Source organism: Stegostoma tigrinum, chromosome 1 (assembly GCF_030684315.1).
Source record: "Stegostoma tigrinum isolate sSteTig4 chromosome 1, sSteTig4.hap1, whole genome shotgun sequence".
In the NCBI taxonomy this organism is placed as follows: Eukaryota; Metazoa; Chordata; class Chondrichthyes; order Orectolobiformes; family Stegostomatidae; genus Stegostoma; species Stegostoma tigrinum.
Window position 1 is genome coordinate 168,686,228 of NC_081354.1, and position 22,675 is coordinate 168,708,902.

At 44.5% G+C, this 22,675-nt stretch overlaps 1 protein-coding gene across 1 annotated transcript in view; it reads left to right on the forward strand.

The window, feature by feature from the left end:
- The window catches only part of LOC125457972 (lysine-specific demethylase 3A-like), an 83,669-nt gene that overhangs the window by 25,313 nt on the left and 35,681 nt on the right, over positions 1–22,675 (forward strand). The window contains exons 8-14 of the mRNA XM_048542803.2: positions 980–1,137; positions 6,389–7,116; positions 8,543–8,744; positions 10,555–10,769; positions 15,515–15,667; positions 16,377–16,469; positions 19,104–19,231. Of these exons, the coding sequence (XP_048398760.2) occupies positions 980–1,137; positions 6,389–7,116; positions 8,543–8,744; positions 10,555–10,769; positions 15,515–15,667; positions 16,377–16,469; positions 19,104–19,231 (1,677 nt within the window). The remainder of the gene's footprint in view (positions 1–979; positions 1,138–6,388; positions 7,117–8,542; positions 8,745–10,554; positions 10,770–15,514; positions 15,668–16,376; positions 16,470–19,103; positions 19,232–22,675) is intronic.

Below are 22,675 nucleotides of genomic sequence, written 5' to 3' on the forward strand. Positions count from 1 at the left end.
GCTGAATTATTATCATTGTATTCAGTGTAGCTCATCTACCTACCTGTTTGAAATACATGTGAAGTGTACATTGTTGTTCAAGAAAGAGATAGAGCTCTTAAAGATAGTGGAATCAAGGGTTATGGGGATAAGGCAGGTACAGGATACTGATTGTGGATGATCAGCCACGATCATAATGAATGGTGGTGCTGGCTCAAAGGGCCGAATGGCCTACTCCAGCACCTATTGTCTATTGATTAGACTTTTCAGTTGGGTAAACTTCTGATTGGCCCACTTGCCTTTTTCAACACAAGCTCTACTTGTAACCCCGTTTCCCTGCCAGGCTGTAATCTAGACCAGCCAGATTTAAAATAGAACCTTTCTTCATCTCTGAAACTTCTCCTTGGTTCTTCAGAATTGCAGGTTATTTTTTCACGCAAATCTTGAACTCGAGAGACCCCCGTGGGTGTCAGAATGTTGTGTAAGAAAAAGGGCAGGAGTGGTGAGACCAGTGGCTCCCTGTTTTTGTTGTTACTGGAACAGAGCCCCACACCATCTGAGGTGGGGTCACCTGGCCTCCCTGCAGCCCACACTCTCGCCTATCCACAATGAATGTCCCATCTGTGCAGGCACTTACTTGGCAAGGTGAATGGCCTGAGCTGGGAGATTCCCTAACTCCAGCAACCTGCCTCAAAGGTAAAAATCCAGCCCACTTTCTCTGGGATTCAGTGGATGTCTGTTCTGGTGGAAGAAACTGTGTAACTTGATCAGAATAGTCAGGGAGAAGCAAATTGGATTACGTGACCTTGTGCATATTTCAAAATTTATGTATCATTTCTTCCAAGAATGATACATGATTGTTTTCCACTTGCTCTGAGTGCTCAGTTACTCAAGACACTGAAGATCCCAATTAGTCAGCTGCAATAAAGTGTAGAGGGCTTATCTTTGTATGGAGCTGTTGCTAAATTAATGCTGATCTGTTGTCTTATTCCTGCTACAGGCATCAAGAACAATCCGTGCAGCTCAGTTTGTTCACTCCAGGTCGGGCGACATGTTGCTGGGCAGTGCTGCTACAACACCTGAGAGGAAAGACTTAAGACAGACGACCCCTCCACCTGCAAATTCCCCTCCAGCCATCACCGCGGTGGTGCCCCAAGGGTAACTTAGCCTCATTTTAAACCTCTGCGTGTCCCATCTTGACTTAAAGCACGCTTGACATGGGGCTGATACTTCTCGAGTTCAGTCTTCAAAGTTATATTGTTAGCAAGAACCTCAGATGCTGAAGTCAGAGCTGGAGGAATGCAGCAGGTCAGGCAGCATCAGAGGAGCAGGAAAGTTGACAGAGAAACAAAAGAACAAAGAAAATTACAGCACAAGAACAGGCCCTTTGCCCTCCAAGCCTGTGCCAATCCAGATCCCCTATCTAAACCTGTCGCCTATTTTCTGAGGAGCTGTGTCGCTCTGCTCTAGATACAACTTAAAAGACACTATCGTGCCCACCACTACCACCTCCGCTGGCAACGTGTTCCAGGCACCCACCACTGTCTGCGTAAAGAACTTGTCACGCATATCGCCCTTAAATATTTCCCCTCTCATCTTGAAATCGTGACCCATAGTAGTGGAGTCCCCCACTCTGGGGGGATAAAAGCTTCTTGCTATCCACCCTGTCTATACCCCTCATGATTTTGTAGACCTCAATCAGGCCCCCCCTCAACCTCCATCTTTCTAATGTAAATAATCCTAATTTATTCAAGCTCTCTTCGTAGCTACCACCCTCCATACCAGGCAACATCCTGGTGAACCTCCTCTGTACCCTCCCTAAAGCATCCACATCCTTTTGGTAATGTGGCGACCAGAACTGTACACAGTACTCCAAATGTGGCTGACCCAAAGTCCTATACAACTGTAACATGACCTGCCAACTCTTGTACTCAATACCCCGCCCAATGAAGGAAAGCATGCCGTATGCTTTCTTGACCACCCTATTGACCTGCGTTGTCACCTTCAGGGAACAATGGACCTGGACACCCAGATCTCTCTGTACATCAATTTTCTCTAGGACTTTTCCATTTACTGTATAGTTCGCCCTTGGATTTGATCTTCCAAAATGCATCACCTCGCATTTGCCCAGATTGAACTCCATCTACCATTTCTCCACCCAACTCTCCAATCTATCTATATTCTGCTGCATTCTCCGACAGTCCCCTTCACTATCTGCTACTTCTCTAATCTTTGTGTCATCTGCAAACTTGCTAATCAGACCATCCATACCTTCTTCCAGTTCATATATGTATCTCACAAACAACAGTGGTCCCAGCACAGATCCCTGTGGAACACCACTGGTTTCCAATTTGAGAAGCTCCCTTCCACTACAACTCTGTCTCCTGTTGCCCAGCCAGCTCTCTATCCATCTAGCTAGTACGCTCTGAACCCCATGCGACTTCACATTCTCCATCAGCCTACCATGGGGAACCTTGTCAAATTCCTTACTGAAGTCCACGTATATGACATCTACAGCCCTTCCCTCATCTATCGACTTTGTCACTTCCTCAAAGAATTCTAACAATTTGGTAAGACGTGACCTTCCCTGCACAAAACCATGCTGCCTATCACTAATAAGTCCATTTTCTTCCAAATGTAAATAGATCCTATCCTTCAGTATCTTCTCCAATAGCTTCCCCACCACTGACGTCAGGCTCACCGGTCTATAATTACCTGAATTATATTTGCTACACTTCTTAAACATGGAGACAACATTAGCAATTCTCCAGTCCTTCGGGACCTCACCCGTGTCTAAGGATGCTGCAAAGATATCAGTTAAGGCCCCAGCTATTTCCTCTCTCACTTCTCTCAGTAACCTGGGATAGATCCCATCCAGACCTGGGGACTTGTCCAGCCTAAGATAATAAAGTGTGAAGCTGGATGAACACAGCAGGCCAAGCCGCATCTCAGGAGCAGAAAAGCTGACGTTTCAGGCCTAGACCCTTCATGAGAGAGGGGAATGGGGTGAGGGTTCTGGAATAAATAGGGAGAGAGGGGGAGGCAGACCGAAGATGGAGGGAGAAGAAGATAGGTGGAGAGGAGAGTATAGGTGGGGAGGTAGGGAGGGGATAGGTCTTGTCTAATCCTTTTAGAATACCCAACACTTCCCCGCTCCTTATGCCGACTTGGCCTAGAGTAATCAAACATTTATCCCTAACCTCAACATCTGTCATGTCCCTCTTCTCGGTGAATACCGACGCAAAGTACACGTGAAGAATCTCACCTGTTTTTTCTGACTCCTCGCATAACTTCCCTCCTTTGTCCTTGAGTGGGCCAACCTTTTCTGTAGTTACCCTTTTGCTTCTTATCTACGAATAAAAGGCTTTGAGATTTTCCTTAACTCTGTTTGCTAAAGATATTTCATAACCTCTTAACACTTCCTTTCAGATTGGCCCTACTTTCCCGATATCCTTCCAAAGCTTCGTCTGTTTTCAGTCGCCTAGACCTTTCTGGCGACGATCTTTGCTTCCTCACTCTCCATGGGAGTTGTACCGGAAGATTGGAGGGAGGCAAATGTTGTTCCTCTTTTCAAGAAAGGGAATAGGGAAATCCCTGGAAATTACAGACCAGTCAGTCTTACGTCTGTGGTCAGCAAGGTTTTGGAAGGAATTCTGTGGGATAGGATTTATGACTATTTGGAAAAGCATAGCGTGATTAAAGGGAGTCAGCATGGTTTTGTGAGGGGCAGGTCATGCCTTACAAATCTTACTGAGTTCTTTGAGGAAGTCACGAGACAGATTGACAAGGGTCAAGCAGTGGATGTGGTGTACATGGACTTCAGCAAGGCATTTGATAAGGTTCCCCACGGCAGGCTCGTTCGTACAGTCAGGAGGTGTGGGATACAGGGTGATTTGGCTGTCTGGATTCAGAATTGGTTGACAGGAGGAAGAGAGTGGTTGTAGATGGTAAGTATTCTGCCTGGAGGTCAGTGCCGAGTGGTGTCTGGCAGGGCTCTGTTCTTGGACCTCTGCTCTTTGTAGTTTTTTTTTAAATGACTTGGATGAGGAGGTTGAGGGGTGGGTTGTTTGCTGATGACACAAAGGTTGGAGGTGCCCTTGATAGTATCGAGGGCTATTGCAGGCTTCAGCGAGACATTGACAGAATGCAGAGCTGGGCTGAGAAATGGCAGATGGAGTTCAACCTGGATAAATGCAAGGTGATGCATTTTGGAAGGTCGAACTTAAATGCTGAATATAGGATTAAAGGCAGGATTCTCGGCAGTGTGGAGGAACAGCGGGATCTTGGTGTTCAAGTGCATAGCTCCCTCAAAGTTGCCACCCAGGTGGATAAGGTTGTTGAGAAATCATATGGTGTTTTGGCTTTCATTAACAGGGGGATCGAGGTTAAGAGCTGCGAGGTTTTGCTGCAGCTCCACAAAACCCTGGTGAGACCACACTTGGAATATTGTGCCCAGTTCTGATCGCCCAATTAATGGAGAGATGTGGAAGCTTTAGAGAGGGTGCAGAGGAGGTTTACCAGGATGCTGCTTGGACTGGAGGGCTTGTCTTAGGAGGAGAGGTTGACTGAGCTCGGACTTTTCTCTCTGGAGAGAAGGAGGAAGAGAGGTGACCCGATCGAGGTGTACAAGGTAATGAGAGGCATGGATAGAGTTGATAGCCAGAGACTTTTCCCCAGGGCAGGATTGACTGCCATGAGGGGTCATAGTTTTAAGGTGTTAGGAGGAAGGTAATAGAGGAGATATCAGAGGGAGGTTCTTCACCCAGAGTGTTGTGAGTGAATGGAATAGTTTGCCAGTGGTAGTCGTGGAAGCAGAGTCATTAGTGACGTTTAAGTGACTGCTGGATGTGTACATGGACAGCAGTGAATTGAGGGGAGTATAGGATAGGTTATTTTTAATTTTGAATTCAGATTATTCCACGGCACAACATAGTGGGCCGAAGGGCCTGTACTGTGCTGTGCTTTTCTATGTTCTATGTTATGTATGCTTCCTTTTTCCTCTTTTGGTAGTCTCTCAATTTCACCTGTCATCCATGGTTCCCTAATCTTTCCCTTTCTATCCCTAATTGACATTTCGGGTCAGGACCCTTCTTTAGAATTAGGGAGGGGGAATGGAGCTGAGAAATATAGGGGGAGGTGCAGTGGGTCTGGGGATTGGTAGGGGGGATGGTAATAGTTGGATGCGGGTAAGGGGTTGTGGGGATTCGTCGGTGGGCAGGGCAGGGCAGATATCTGCCCTACCCTTCCCACTGACCAGTTCCCACCACCCCTTGCCCGCACCCACCTATCACCGTCCCACCTACCTTACTTAGCCCTACCTCTCCTTTCTGTTTATTTCCCTGCTCCCTTGCCCCTCTCCATTTCTGAAGAAGGGTCATGACTCGAAACGTCAACTTGTCTGCTCCTCTGCTGCCTGGCCTGCTTTGTTCGGCCAGCTCCATGCTGTGTTGTCGCTATATTTTGATGTGCTCACAGCTACAGTGGAATTCATTTCAGAAGGAACCCTTCTATGAACTCCCGAGAGACCCAAGTTTCATTTTCAGCCATTCTTCTGTTCTTTTTGAGATGCGAGTGTACAGAACTGTAGACTTGCACATAAGCACACCCCTCCCTCGTAAATGAGCTGTGCACAGCTGGCACTGTATGGATGTGCTATCATCTGGTCATTCCAAATGGGGGCTGGGTCTCCATCTAGTATCAGTGGCGTTATTACTTCCTCTATTCTCGCTTTCGGAGAGGAAGTTAACAAAAGTATAATTTGGATAAACGTTGAGTTTATTCACCTGGGAAGTAAAAACAAGAAAGCAGATTATTACCTGAATGGCTGTAAATTGGGAGACGGGAGTGGGACTAGAGAGCGCAATTTCAGAATAAGGAGTCGCAAATTTTAAGACAAACCAGGAGGAATCTCCTCTGAGGGTTGTGAATTTCTGAAATTCTTTGCCGTTTAGCCCTTGTCTTTCAGTGTGTTCAGGGCTAATCAATAAGAGAATTGAGGGTTATAGGAAAATGGCTGGGAAGTGGAGTTGAGGATTATCAGGTGAGTTGTGATCTCATTGACTGGTGGAACATAATCGAAGAGCTGACTGACCTACTTCTGCTCTTTAGTGTCATGTTCTTATCTTTCTTTCAATAACGGGCCCAAAACTTTTTTAATATTCCGTTCCATTTGACTTCTCAGTTTCCCGATGACCTTGGATACTGGTTTTTCTGTGATCCATGTCCAAGGACCCCATCGTCCCTCTATTGCAGATTTCTGCAGTCTTTTCTGAGTTAGCATTGTGATAATGTGAAATGTAGTCATTGACTCCATGTGACTGTAATTGACTCATAGCGAGTAGTGTGCTTTTTATCAGCCTTGGTTTTTTTTGGAGAATATTTGAGATTTTTTTGTCTTTTTTTTTATTAGGACGGTTGAACAGCAAAGAATGGTGGAAGCACTGAGTGAAAGGCAGAGTCCTCCAGTTAGCAGCAGCTATGCTAACTCCGTCTGTTCGGAATCCGGGCTGTCAAAGCTATTTTTGGGAGGTCAGAATAAACCTCCTTTGCCAGGAGACAGATCGGCTGCTGGTTTTTTTGACGAGAGCAGGTCACGGCCAGGGATTTTTAGTAACCGCCCTGTGGCACCATCATTGGGAAAACCATTTCAGACTTGTGGAAACGGGCAGCCAGAATGGTGTGAGAAAGGGAAGCTGCTCCATCAGGAGAAGGTGACCAAAGCTCTGATTACTGATCCTTCAGGCTGTGAGCCTTCACTTCCCGCTAAGACAGATGCCACAACTAGCATTCAGTCTCAATCTTCACAAACATTTAACCCGCCTGGTAGTTTTCCAGTGAGCAAAGGTAGTCAGCGAGCTGCCCTGTCTTCGGACCTCTCCTACAATATGGAATCAAACAATGCCAAGGTTTCACTGGTGAATTCCCAACTCTCTGATGGAAGCGAAAGTGATACAGAAAGTACGACAAGTGACTTAAGCTGTTCATCGGGACTGAGTTCCGACCTAGGATTTGAACCTTCGACCCCGCAAGGTTTGAGGAACTCATCATTCCACAAGCCCTGGTCTCCTAGTCCGAAAAAGAAAGGGGAAGAAGTTGAGCTGCTGAGAAGTACTGTCTTCAAAGAAAGAAGAGGCAGAGGTGAGTAGTTTGTTTTGTCAGGTAAGGTTAACTCTGAATAAACAAGAACAGAATACATCATTGAGGTCCTTTTGTGAATTATCCCTTGGGTCTAATCTGCTGTTTAGTGGAATGTTGGCTGATGCATGGCCTAACAACAAGCAGCTACCTTTGTCTTATATATGACTTAATATTTTCATCTTACAAATTTGCCAATTTCTGATTTTTTTTTTGATTGAGCATCAGTTGCCGTTTGTTGAAGAGTTCCAAACTTCCATCACCTTCGGTTTTTGGGAAAATTTCTAATTTTTTAACCAGAAAGGACTGGCTATAATTTTTTAGATGATGTCCACTCACTCTAGGCTCCACAAAGGCAGAAAATAGTTTCACTATACCTCTTTAATAGCTTGAAAGTTTCAATTGGGTGAGTCCTTACAACCTCTACCCTCAAGGGAATAGAGCTGACATGATCGTAAACACTACTTGTGATATAACCCTGGGAGCCCAGGTATTATTATGGGTAGCTGGTTCATCCTTTTATGAATTTGAGCATCCTGGCATTAACAATATTTTGGTCCTGTCTTATTTGCAAGTGGCTACCCATACACATGAGTTTAAAATGTATGATCTAGAATGTTAAAAGCTTTGTGGGGCAGTATTACAGCTGAACCTTATTATGCTTGTGACGCACAGTTGATAACCGAAAGGGTGACTGTGTATTTGGAGACCTGTTCTTTCCTTGTCATCAGCTGTTCCTGAGACCCATGGTAGTGTTCTCCCACAGTGCAGCCGCAACAGGCTTTCAGCAAGGTGGAAGCTAGCTTTCATTACTGAGCTGGTGCCCTTGTTTGCTTAACATCCCAACTGTTGTAACCCTTGTTCTGATTTAGTCTTTAAAATCATTCAGGTAGCGCTCCTGGATATTTGCATAATTGGGCAGCAGAAGGTTTAATAGGCATCCATGGTTAAATTTAGATTTTAACTTGTGAATTGCTTGGGGTGTGCTAAATTGGCGGCTTGACAGACTCCAGCAGTTTCTTTGGGAGTTCTAATCTGGCTTTTTTTGACTGGAGATAGAGACCCCCCTGGAATGGGGAATTCCCTGCCTAATGACAATGTGGGTCAACCCGCAGCAGGTGGACTGCAGCAGTTCCACAAGGGGGCTAAGCACCAGTTTCTCAAGGGCAGCTAGAGACAGATAATAGATGCTAGCTGGCCAGAGACGCCCACATCCTGCAAATGAATAAATTTTTAAAAATCAGTCCTAATGGGAACAGTTGGGCCAGATAGATCACTTGCTGTTTGCAGTGTCCATTATTTGCCTGAAAAGCTGCTTGAGCGTATAAAACAGCTCTGGCTGCGCAGAGTCAGTGAGATCCTGTAGTTCTGGGTATGTGTTTGTTATGAAGTAGGATGCTTTGTTCATGGCTGTTGCTGTATTTTATAGTTGACGCCTCCCAGTCTGTGCTGAATGATGCTCAGAAGGTCCGGGCTTTGCAGCAGAGTGGTGAGTCCTTTCTGCAAGATGGCTCCTGTATTAATGTTGCTCCCCACCTCCACAAGTGCAGAGAATGTCGCTTGTCCAGTTACCACCGACACAGGGATGAGGCAGACTCCAGTGTCTTCTGCAGGTTCTTCCACTTCAGGAAGTGAGTGAGCATTGGCTTTTCTAATGGACTGAAAGATGCGCAAAGCCTTTCTGCTTTCTGTTACTTTACTGTACTCGCATAAACTGAGCACGTTTTTCACCGCAGGCCCAACGATATGTCTGTACCTGCATGCTGTCACGTGCTGCATTGAGCCATTTAGAGCAGTAAGAATTTTTTTTCCCAAATAGCCTATCCACATGAGTAACCATGTGGGCTAAAGTCTGGTCACAGATTCAAGGGGAAGGGCTTAAGTGATAACTTTGGAGCATTCACATTCAGTGGATCCCTGTTGGTTGTGTGTTATCAATGGAGGGTAACTCGTAATGTGTGCATGCTATGGCAGTGTACTATTCTTTTAAACAAAGACCTGCCTGGAGAAATCAGGAGTTTAAATCTATAAATTTACAATAAAAATGATTGTCCTTGGCTGCTTATGTCATCTGCTTACTCCATGTGAGATTTAGAATACTGGTCTTCTAATTAGAAATGATATTTTGTTAATCATTGAGTTTTTAAATGTTAAAATTTAGATTCTCGAATCACCTTGGGGGCTAAGTAGTGAGAAAAAGTGTTTTACTCAGAAATATAAACATATGAATTAGGAGCAGAAGGAGGCCATTTAGCCCCTTGATCCTGCTATGCCATTCATTAAAATCGTGGGCTGATCTGATTATAATGTGGAATGCACTGCCAGAAACGCTGTTGTTAAGTGCTAACTTTCAAGGAAATTTGTGTGGGCAGAGGTGAGGTAATTGGTAACTGTTTTCAGAGAACTGACAATGGTGCAGTGGGCTATATGGTAATAAAAATGCCTTGCTGAAATGGGACATGTCGCTGAAGCTTGGTTTTATCAAGTTGACTGTGAGAATGTCAATCACAGTCATTTATACTACAGGTCGAAAGGGTGCTAATTTGGTTGCAAGTTTGACTCTGGAAGAGGGTTTGCCTTGGAGTAGTCTTGAGGGATTTACATGCACTCCAGGCTTCTGACATTACAGCTATACGTCCAAGCCTTTGACTAATCCAATCAAGCAGCATGTTTCTTTCGCTGTTCCCAGTGGATAGAGCACAGACGGTTCTTGATCAGCCAGAACCAAGCTGTATGTGTGAATGGTAATGGGAACTGCAGATGCTGGAGAATCCAAGACAACAAAGTGGGAAGCTGGATGAACACAGCAGGCCAAGCAGCATCTCAGGAGCACAAAAGCTGACGTTTCGGGCCTAGACCCTTCATCAGCTCTCTGATGAAGTGTCTAGGCCCGAAACGTCACCTTTTGTGCTCCTGAGATGCTGCTTGGCCTGCTGTGTTCATCCAGCTTCCCACTTTGTTATCCAAGCTGTATGTGATTCTGCGATGGGGAAACCTGACCTAAATAATCCTGAATGTGTTAATAATGACATGAACAACCAATCAAAGATGATCAATTTTGTAATGAGGCACACTTTTTAATCAGCTTGTTCAGATATGTTCTGACACAGCTCTAGAGCAGGTGAAGCGTGAATATGGGCCTTCTGGGTCAGAGCCATTGCACCACAAGGGCCCTTTTAAACATTAGTTATCCAAGTTGACTTGACTACTGAATCAGCATTTTATTTCCTGGAGAATAAAATGATTATGCTTATTTGAAATTTGGCATTTCTTATGTTTGCTTTGTTGTAAGATAACCTATAGCAACACGTCTTTCTTTTCAACAACAGTAGAAGATTCTGTTCTTTCCACAGAGTGACTGTTTGCAGGCTTGTACCGTAAACCATTTCCCATCTTTGAAATGTGGCAGCTGTAAAGTTTTTCACAACATTGTCATTTTAGGTTGCATTTTAACAAACATGGAGTACTTCGTGCAGAAGGATTCCTCACTCCAAACCAGTGTGATCCAGAATCTTTACGCTTGTGGATACCCTCTGATGCTAACGTTGAGGGCTTGGACCTGGATACCTCCAAGTATATTCTGGCTAATATTGGAGACCACTTCTGCCAATTGGTTATGTCTGAAAAGGAGGCGCTCAAGTTGGTGGAACCTTGTAGTAAGCATTTCTGATGTTTGTTCATATCATTTTGATGTTTGTTATCTGTTTGCTGCCGTGATTTTTGTTTTTAAATTCAAGCTCTTTTAACATTGTACCATCACCCTGTAACAGTCCTAACGCAAATCTGTTTGAAAAATCTAACGCCAAATTTTCAACATTCAACAGTTTTATTAATGAATGAAACCTCATCTAGTGGAACTATGTAGGAGTTACAAGGTGGTGCCTTTCTCACAAGCAAACACTGATACTTTTATACCTGTAGTCCTTCATTTCTCCTTCTCTCAGATTTCCTCATCTGCGCAGCCAGTCTAATCTTGAGCATTGTAAATATTCCTGCTTTGATCACTAACCACGCCACCATTCACAGCTCAGTCCAATGTGTGAATTTTCTCTTGCTATCTGAATTGACTGAGGTGCTGGCTGGTATGCACTCTGTGTTGTCCACCCTGAATTTTCAGGGTGTGCCAATGTTGTGGACCTTTGTTGCTGCATGTAATGCTGAGAGATTTCATTAAGGCTTAAATAGGCTCATTGTTAGTTGGTTCTCACATTGTACACTTTACAAAAGCATCATCTCTCACATGCTGGCATTTGGTATTTTTCTGCCTTTTGTTTTAGCTTGTCTCTCTTGTTGTTCCTTTCCCTTTCTGTAGTTTCCTAAGTAATATGCTTTTTGTTTTTGAGCTGCAAACTTTTACTTTACTCTCTCTCTAGCCAATTATCCAAATCATCAACAGGTTTAGGTTCTGTTCCATCGTGGAACTTCGTGGGATGATAATATCACCTTCCAACCTCTCTCCAAAATCTGTTTTAGCTTCCACTGGTAAAATCTATTTTAATCCGGTCCTGCCCACAATTCCATACATCCTCAGTGATCAGAACACATTTGTATACTGGCACCTTTATACAAGCGTCCTGCTAAACTTGAGTTAGTGAGATTACACCCTTAAGGTGGTTCTGCATCTTCTGCTCACAGTCCAAAGATTGAATGACTTGGCTTTCATTTGGAAAAGGCACATCTATAAAGTGATTCAGAGATAGTGGGAACCGCCGGTGCTAGAGAGCCTGAGCTAACAAGGTGTAGGGCTGGGTGAACGCAGCAGGCCAACAGCATCAGAAGAGGGGGAAAGACGTTTTGGGTCCAGACTTCGGAAAATTTTTTTAAAAATCAGATTGTTATCTCTGATTTAGAAAGTGAACTTTTTATATCTACCGTCACCTTAGAGGAAGAGGATCAAATGAATGTAAATGAGGTATCAGAATAAATGAAGGAAATTTATAGATTATAGATTAAGTGAAGAAATAAAATAATGGTAATGGAGAAGATAATGGGATTTAAGATGGACTGGAGCACTGCATTCCCAGGGTCAGAACTTTTCCTTTATTTGGGAGTTGCCTCTTTTTGGATTATAAATTACAATTGTCACCTCATTATTGAAGGGTAAATTAGAAACCAGGTGACTGCACATGTGCCAGACTGTCAGGAGTTAGGAGAGCGTATCAGATTTTGTCAGCAGTTGCAGAGTAACTGAGCAATTAGAGAAATTATTTTGGAGCATGGAGTTGGAAAGCATAAGTCATATCTGATTAATCTGTGATGAAACAGGAGGTTACTGACCTGTTGGGTAGTGGCTGTGTATAGATGCTGTTATTATGGACTTCTAGAAAGCATTTGATAAGGTTCTGTGCAAAATTGAAATGGAAGGTAACCTTGTGAAAAGGGTTGGTTTAAGAGGTTGGAAACAGCTAAGGAAGAAACATTCTCATGTTGTCAGGATGTGGAAAGTGGTGATCTCTATTGTGGCCTTACATTTTCACCATGCATATTAATGCCTGGATGAAGGTATAGCCTGGAGAATTGTATATCGGTGTTTACAAATGATGCCCACTCAGCCGTAGTCGGTTGTGCTGGTGGGAACTCAAAAGTTGCAAAAAATAATCAGTGGGCGCATGGAAAAAACTGCAGTGCGCAGAATTCAGCGTGAGATCACATCCACCGCATTCAAGAAGGATGCATTAGAATCTGAGATAATGGGAACTGCAGATCCTGGAGAATCCAAGGTAACAAAGTGTGGAGCTGGATGAACACAGCAGGCCAAGCAGCATCTTAGGAGCACAAAAGCTGACGTTTCGGGCCTAGACCCTTCATGAGAGAGGGGGATGGGGTGAGGGTTCTGGAATAAATAGGGAGAGAGGGGGAGGCGGACCGAAGATGGAGAGAAAAGAAGATAGGTGGAGAGGAGAGTATAGGTGGGGAGGTAGGGAGGGGATAGGTCAGTCCAGGGAAAATGGACAGGTCAAGGAGGTGGGATGAGATTAGTAGGTAGGAAATGGAGTTGCGGCTTGAGGTGGGAGGAAGGGATGGGTGAGAGGAAGAACAGGTTAGGGAGGCAGAGACAGGCTGGGCTGGTTGTGTGATGCAGTGGGGGGAGGGGACGAACTGGGCTGGTTTCGGGATGCGGGCCCCTCGTTCTCACACACCACCCCACCAATCTCCGGATACAATGCATCATCCTCCGACACTTCCGCCATCTACAATCCGACCCCACCCCCCAAGACATTTTTCCATCCCCACCCTTGTCTGCCTTCCGGAAAGACCACTCTCTCCATGAGTCCCTTGTTCACTCCACGCTGCCCTCCAACCCCACCACACCCGGCACCTTCCCCTGCAACCGCAGGAAATGCTACACTTGCCCCCACACCTCATCCCTCACCACTATCCCAGGCCCCAAGATGACTTTCCATATTAGGCAGAGGTTCACCTGCACATCTGCCAATGTGGTCTACTGTATCCATTGTACCCCTTGTGGCCTCCTCTACATTGGGGAAACCAAGCGGAGGCTTGGGGACCGCTTTGCAGAACACTTCCGCTCGGTTTGCAATAAACAACTGCACCTCCCAGTCGTGAACCATTTTAACTCCCCCTCCCATTCTTTAGATGACATGTCCATCATGGGCCTCCTGCAGTGCCACAATGATGCCACCCGAAGGTTGCAGGAACAGCAATTCATATTCCGCTTGGGAACCCTGCAGCCCAATGGTATCAATGTGGACTTCACCAGCTTCAAAATCTCCCCTTCCCCCACCACATCCCAAAACCAGTCCAGCCTGTCTCTGCCTCCCTAACCTGTTCTTCCTCTCACCCATCCCTTCCTCCCACCTTAAGCCGCACCTCCATTTCCTACCTACTAACCTCATCCCACCTCCTTAACCTGTCCATCTTCCCTGGACTGACCTATCCCCTCCCTACCTCCCCACCTATACTCTCCTCTCCACCTATCTTCTTTTCTCTCCATCTTCGGTCCGCCTCCTCCTCTCTCCCTAATTGTTCCAGAACCCTCACCCCATCCCCCTCTCTGATGAAGGGTCCAGGCCCGAAACGTCAACTTTTGTGCTCCTGAGATGCTGCTTGGCCTGCTGTGTTCATCCAGCTTCACACTTTATTATCTTGCATTAGAATCTGGTGGGAGGCAGGGGAACCTGAAAGAGCCTGGCTATGGGTGAAGCCAGACTAGTCCGCCCCTCGAGCCTGTTCCCATCAGGCAATTTGACTGATACGTATTGTCACTTGAGATTTACTAATGCTGTTCAACCTTCATTTTGTTCTGCACTCTGAAACCAGTTGACTTTCAAAAATGCAGCTTTTTTTTTTCTATTCGCATTGGGTTATGTTTTTGCTGCAGTCCTAATTAAAGTGAAAGAGCGCTCACTTCTAATGCACTTGGAGTGAATGTTCCTGAGTTTCTTGTGTGTGTCTTTTTAAAAATGTTTTTCTACTCAAAAATTTCGCTCCTTCGCCTTCAGATCAAACAAACGAGATGTACCAGGATTTCCGAACCTTGGTGACATCCTACCTAAGAAGGACCAAAGCTATTGTCAAATTTAATATTTGTGACTCGAGAGGGGATTAAAAAAATTCATATTATTGGAGTACACGGGATTGTTTAAAGTTGATCTATCTCCTTTCAACTCAAATGTCTCGTCTCACCATCTAATTGGATTGGGGTCAAATCTAAATTCCATCCTCTCTCATTTTAAGGACCTTGTTTCTAATAGACTATGTGGTTCCTAATGAACTGCAGTTTCGTCAAACTTAACTACCTGCTCAGCACCCTTTGAGGTGTGTGGCATATGATATTCGGTTTTAATAGCATGGCATTCTCTGTAGGAGCTCAGCAGCAGTCACCTCTTGCTGCAGTCCCTTGGTGAGACCACAGCTGGAATATTGTGTGCAGTTTGAGTCTCCTTATCTGATGAAGGATGTTCTGGCTATAGAGGGAGGGCAACAAAGGTTTACTAGATTGATTCCTTGGATGACAGAACTGATGTAGAAGAGAAACTGGATTGGTTAGGACTGTATTCAGTAGAGTTTAGGATGGGTATGGTGACAATCTGTATGTAGGGAGGATGTTCCTGATGGATGGGTAGTCCAAACCAGGGGTCACGGTCTAAAGATATGGGGTAGACCATTTAGAACTGAGATGAGAAATGTTTTCACCCAGAGAGTGGTGAGCCTTTAGAAATCTATGCTACGGAAAGTAGTTGAGGCCAGAATGTTTAATGTTTTCAAGAAGGAGTTATATATAGTTCTTAGGGCACAGGGAGAAAGTAGGAACAGGGGACTGAGTTGATGACCTGCCTCCTATTTTCTAGGTTTCTATATTTTCCAATTTCTCTGCAGTAAAATGTAAAGCTAGGGCAGGAGAATGTTCTTGTTCATTTCTGTCACCACCCTCCTTTAGAAAAAATCGCATGGAAGCGTGCGGTCCGAGGAATTCGTGAGATGTGCGATGCCTGTGAGACGACCCTCTTCAACATCCACTGGGTGTGTCCCAAGTGTGGTTTCGGGGTGTGTCTTGACTGCTACAAGATGAAGAAGACCAATCCACAGCAAGGTAATCTAAGGAAGCTGAACTGAATGACAATCTTCAGTGAGATCATATAGACTCCTGACACAGGCGCTTGCCTTGGTGTAGTGTTCTTCATTGTATCAATGGCCAAGCAGCAGAGATTTATTGAATGTTGCTGTCTGAAATATTCCATCCAGTTTCCTGATGATGAGAGTTTTGACAGTGTCATGTCTCCTAGGGTTTCCTCGAGATAGGGGAGTGCTATAATGCAACTTCATCCAATCTTTGTGTGCAAAATGGGCAGAGGTTATGGGGATGCTAGGAGCAGTAGACCTGACTGGGACAGAAGGTCTCTGCCTCTCACCACCCCAGGTCTCCTTAAGTGCCTCTTGACTATTGCAGTCAAGGTTGATGCTGATCTATTGGGCTCTATTAGGTGTGTCATTGTTCTGGAGTCATGTTTTTGACCAGTGCAGACATGATAGGCTGAAGGGCCTTTTGGTGTGCTGCAGACCTCTATGACTCAATGTCCGAGCACTTCTACAGCTCCAGCTGTTTGCCTCTAACTATTTTTTTTTTGACCTGTAGGTCGTTGTGTGTATTTGGTAAATAACAAACCGGACAGATGTGTTGTATGTAATATCGTTGGAGAAATGTCTTTATTGCAAAACCTGAAAGAGGAGTACGTTTCTTAAAAAAAAAATTTCCATCTTGCCCCTGCTCCCCCACCACCCTCCCCCCACATGATGCACAGATCACAAAGAAATGTTTTCTTGGTTGAGATGTGCTAACGGCCGCATCCATGAACCAAAGAAGCTGATGCCAACGCAGATTATTCCCGGCTCAGGTAAGTGAGTGTTTAATTGGTGGGTTTACATGATTGTGCAGTTTGTTTTGTATTAGAATCCGTACAGTGTGGAAACAGGCCATTTGGCCCAACAACCCACACCAATCCTCCAAAGACTCATCCCCCTACCCTATCCCTGCATTTCCCATGGTTAACGCACCCATCCTGTACACCTCTGAACGCTATGGGTGATTTAGCATGGCCAATCCACCTCACCGCACGTCTTTGGACGGTGGGAGGAAACTAGAGCACCCAGCAGAAACCCACACAGACACAACGAGAATGTGCACCCTCCACACAGTCACTTGAGGGTGGAATTGAGCCTGGGTTCCTGGCGCTATGAAGCAGCGGAGCTAGTCACTGAGCCACTGTATCACCCATTTGTTGAATAGTCGCTAGGTCACTGAGCTTGAGGGTGTTTCCTGAAGTGTCATACAGTATAGCAATAGGCCCGTCGGCCCATTGTATCCATGCCAACCAACAAACATTCCATTAATCCCATTTACCTGCACTTGGTCATTTACTTGTACTTTAAGTGTTCATCCAGATGCTTCTTAAATATTGTGAGAGTACCTGTATTCACCATCCTCAGCATGTTCCATATCTCTACCATCTTCACGTTGAAAAGAAATTTCTCTTTCCCCATCTAAACCATTTACTCCTCACCTTCAATGTATGCCTGTTGGTTTTAGATACATCTGCCGTGGGGACAAGATTCTCATGTTCTACCACATCTGCGCTTCTCATAATTTTGCATATTCAATCTATCCAGTTTCTTCTCCTGTCTGTGACTTTCCATCCCAGGCAACTTCCTAGTGAATCTCCTCTGCACCCTCTCCAGTGCAATCACATCATTTCATTAATATGGCAACCAGAACCGCACACGTCATTCCATCTGTGGCCTGACCCATGTTTTTATAAAGCTGCAACAAGACTTCCTTGAAGCTATGTTCTGTGCCCCACTTAATGAAGGTAAGCGTCCAGTATGCCACCTTCTCCACCCTGTCTACCTGTGCTGACACCTGCAGGGATCTCCGAACTTGTACACCAGGGTCTCTTTGTTCTTCAGTCCTCTCTAAGGACCTACCAGTCGTTGTGTATGTCCACCCTTTATTAGACCTCCCAAAATGAGTCACCCCACGCATATCAGAATTAAATTCCATCTGCCATTGCTCTGCTGAATTTACCAGCTGATCAGTATCAGACCGTTGCCTGAGACCACCCTCCTCACTATCAACAAAACCCCGAATTTTCATGACCTATGCAAACTTACTAATTATACCTTCTACATTCACATCCAAGCCGTTCTGATAGATAAACAATGAGGATCCTAGCACCAATCCCTGTCTGTAACCAATGGTCACAGGCTCCAGTCACAGAAACAGCTCTCAGACGACTGTCTGTGTGGAGTTTACACAATCTCCCCCATGTCTGTGTGGGTTTCCTCTGGAAGTTCCAGTTTCATGCTGCAGTTCAAAGATATGTCAGTTATGTGGACTGGCCGTGCTAAATTGCCCATAGTGTCGAGAGATATACAGGTTAGGTGGTTTAGCCATGGGAAGTAGAGTTACAGGGATTGGATCTGGATTGGATGCTCTTTGGCAGTTTGGTGTGGACTCAATGGGCCAAATGGCCTGCTTGCACGTTGTCAGGATTCTAGGAACTCAATCCTGAGATAAGTGCTTATCTAATGCAAAAAGGTTGAGCAGTTTGGGCTGATACACTTTAGAAGAATCAAAGGTGATCCTGTTGATACATGTGAAGATCTCAAGAAAATTTGATAGATTTGGTGCCAGGGAGATGCTTCCTCCTCAGGGAGACCAGAACTAACTACAGCAGTTAGAGTTTCCCTTAAGAGACAGATGAGGGGATTTTTTTCTTTAACCCCCCAGCTGTGGAATTCTCTTGCCAAGAAACTGTTGGAGGCTGGGTCATTAAATTTATTTAAGATGGTGTTGGCTGTATCTTTGATAGGTAAGGGAGTTGAGGGCTATAGGGTCAGACTGGAAGGTGGAGTTGTGATCACAACCAGATCAGCCATGATCTCATTAAATGTTGGAACAGATTCAGGTCGCTCCTGTTCCTATGAAAATAATTTTGCCAACTGTAGACTGTTTTCCCAGGGTGTATAGTTTAGCCGCTGTTTGTAAATGGCTGAAGCTGTGCTCTAACATACAACTAATTAATGAAAACGTTAAGTGCTCTTAAGAACATTGCTAACAACCCGTACATGTATTTCTAAATCAGTACATAGCTGCAGGCGAAGGTGGCATTTTCGGTTGCCTTGATATTTGCACAAACTGGCTGTAGATTTTATATTATCTTTTGAGTAAGTTTCTCGTATCCCGTGAACAAAGTTTTAACTTGCTTGTCAGTGATTGAACTGTGCTATTTCAAAACCGTTACCACTCCCAGCTGCCTTTTGGATTCCAACTGGGCAGAGCCCTAACTTTGCTCCTGCTTGCTGACTTCCAGTAATAATTGTGTATACACCTGATGCAGCTTAGCAACAATCTGAATATACATGAATCCATTAAATGCAGGGATTAACTGAGGTTGTTCTCGTGACGATATTGCTGATACATCAGATGCCCACCTACTTAATCCTTGTGTCTTTTTTCCATTTTATTTCAGCCCTGTATCAGATTGGAAACATGGTTCATTCTACAAGAGGGAGATGGGGCATAAAAGCCAACTGTCCTTGTACAATGAGAAAGAACAAACCGTTGTTTAAACCTCCTGTGGCCAGTGAGGAAAACCAGGTATAAGATGTAATAATTTACTAGAAGTTTGTTAGCGTTTTAGTAGTTGCAAATATTCTGCTAATTCAGTGTGCAGACCTCCTTTAAGGCAGTAATGTTGGATGGCTGCAGATATGTCTCCCATATTTTTCCATTGATCTACACTCACTTGTTTAGACCTTGAGCTGTGGCACTGTAGCTAGGACTCCCCATGACCCTCACATCTGTGCACGTTGTCACACTACAGGGTGTTGGAGTTTGCTGTGCGCTAACTTCAGTGCCATCATTCCTACGTTGCAGCAGTGGCTGCACCTCACAAATGCACAATGCTTTCTGAACATTGATCCTATCAGGTGTGCATCACTCCCTCTGCGATATCAGCCTAGATTGTGTGCTCTTCGCTCTCTGGCATGCATCCATGATCTCCTGAATCGGATATCAGAAATGACAGTACCGTCAACTGCTAATGTAAAGGTCTCAGTAATTTTTTTTTCATGATTTCATGAGATTCACACAGTCCTTACGATAGTGGAATGGTTTGGTCTCGACTATTTTTATTCTTAATTGACTTCTGTTTCAATTCTTCTCCACTTGTTTGAACCCGAAGTTCTTTAACGTTAATTTGTGTGGCTGAGATTGAAGGGGACAACTTGGTGCGGCCTGCAGTTGTGTATTATTAAGTGCCTTTATGAAGTTTGCCAGAAGAGAATCCATCTTCAGCCTGTCACAATGACTAGATCATCTCCTGCCGCGGTATGAGGTAGAACAGTGACTCTGCTGGGTTTGAGCCCATTTTGCGTATCATTCATTTGCTGTTTCTTTCCCTTGGGTTCTGTTTCTCAATTGTCGTCTCTATCTCAGTGCAGACAAAATGCTGCTTTTGGGTGAGGTATTAAAAACTGGTTTGACAAACATCTAATGAAAGTAATCTGGGGTTTTTCATTATTAATCTGAACTTCGCTCCACTCCTGTCATTGTTTTGAAGTCCTTACTCCCCTACCATCCGATTCCCATATGTCATGTCCTTTAAAAGGGGTATTCCAGATGTGTGTAACATTATGAATAGACAAATTTATTAAGGTCCTTTTGAGGAGATATCAAGTATGATAGATAAAAGGGTACCAATAAATATAATACATATGGAATTTTGTTTTTATTCATTCATGGATAAGGATGTCACTGACGATCACAACTCACCCAGGGGGCAGTTAAGAGTCAACCACGCTGTTATGGGCCTGGAGTCACATGTAGTCTAGACCAGGTAAGGATGGCAGTTTCCTTCCCTAAAGGACATTAGTGAACCAGATGGATTTTTCAGACCAATCAACAATGGATTTATGGTCATCTTTAGACTTAATTCCAGGCTTTTATTGAATTCCGATTCCATCATCTGCTTTGACAGGATTTGAACCTGGTCCTGAGAATATTATCTGGGTCTCTGCGTTAACAGCCCAGTGATCATACCACTAAGCCTTTGCCAGAGGGCATTTTTAAAGTAATACATGATTGAATCTTAATAGTAGACAGAGTTTTAGGGTGTTATGTTACCATGGTTATAGGATTATTTAACTAATAGAAGGCAGTTTGGTTAAGAGGGGTATTAACAGGGTGATGACCTGAGCTAGTGGAGTGCCCCAGGGATCAGTGCCTGGGAAACTGAATTTACTAAAACCAAGTTTGTGACTGATACAAAAATAGGTTGGAATGGAAATGGTGAGGATAGGCAGTGGCCGAGTGGTTTTATCACTAGACTGTTAATCTAGAGACCCAGATAATGTTATGGGGATTCCTGCAACGACAGATGGTGGGAATTGAATTCAGTACAGTATCTGGAATTAAGAATCTGAAGACTGTGAATCCATTGTCAATTGTCAGGGAAAACCCATCTGATTTCACTAATGTCCTTTAGGGAAGGAAACTGCCATCTTTGCGTGGTCTGGCCTATGCGTGGCTCCATACTCTCAGCAATGTGGTTGACTCTTAACTGCCCTCGGGCGATTAGGGATGGGCAGTAAATGCTGCCTAGCCAGCGATGTCCTCATCCCGTTAATGAATAAAGAAAAAATAGTAAGAGAGGTAGACAAGTGAGTGGTAAAAACTTGGTGGGTGGAATATAAGGTTTGGGAAAGTGAGTTATGTGTTTTGACAGGAAGAATAGAGGAACTGAATATTATTTAAACAGGGCAAAAAAACTGCAGGAAGCTGCAGCACAGGAATTTAGGAGTTCGTTTCTGTAAAAACACATTACCTGCTGAATTTGGATTCCAGTTTTTTAAATAGGGAGATAAATGAAACATTGGCTTTTAATCCAGAGGGAATGGGATATTAAAAATAGGGCGGTTTTGCAGAAACTGTACAAGGCACCAGTGAGATTGCAGTTAGAATACGATGAAGTGTTGTTCATGAGAATGATATACTGACATCGGAGGCAGTTCAGAGAAGGTTCACTGGTTTGATCCCTTGTACAGAGGGACTGTCTTTATTAATTTAAGAAGGGGAAATCGTGCTTGACAAACCTGTTGGAATTCTAGGAAGATGAAACTCAGTAGAGTTGACAAGTGGGAGCCAGTCAATGTGGTATAATTGGACTTTGATTAGATTAGATTCCCTATAGTATGGAAACAGGCCATTCGGCCCAACAAGCCCACACCGCCACTTGAAGCATCCCACCCAGGCCCATCCCCCCCCCCCCCCCAAATAATCCACACACCCCTGAACACTACAGGCAATTTAGCATGGCCAATCCACCTAACGTGCACACCTTTGGACTGTGGGAGGAAACAGGAGCACCCGGAGGAAACCCACGCAGACACAGGGAGAATGTGCAAACCCCATGCAGACAGTCACCCAAGGCTGGAATCGAACCTGGGTCCCTGGCGCTGTGAGGCTGCAGTGCTAACCACTGAGCCACCGTGCTGCCCCTAAATGCTTTGAGAAAGCATTTGACAGAGTTCCGCATAAGAGATTATTGTGTGAGATTAAAGTGCATGGGAATGGGGGAAGTATATTGAGATGGATAGAAAAATGGTTGGCAGACAGGAAACAGTAGGAATTAATGGATCCTTTTCAAATTGGCAGGCAGTAACAAGCAGGTGCGACAGAGATTGGTGCTGGGAATCCAGCTATTCACAAGAAACATTAATGATTTGGATGAGGGATCAAAATATAACATCCCAAAGTTTGCAGATCATATCATGTTGGGTGGGCGGGTGGATTATTACGAGGATGCAGAGATGCTTCAACATTATTTTGATAGGTTGGATAAATGGGCAAATCAGTGATAGATGCAGTATAATTTGGATAACTTAGGTTATTCACTTTTTGGAAGCATAAACAAGAAGGCAGATTACTACCTGAATGGGTGTAAATTGGGAGAGGGAAGTGCGCAGTGGGATCTGGATGTCCTTGTGCACCAGTCGCTGAAGGTAAGCGTGCAGGTGCAGCAAGCGATAAAGGAGGTAAAAT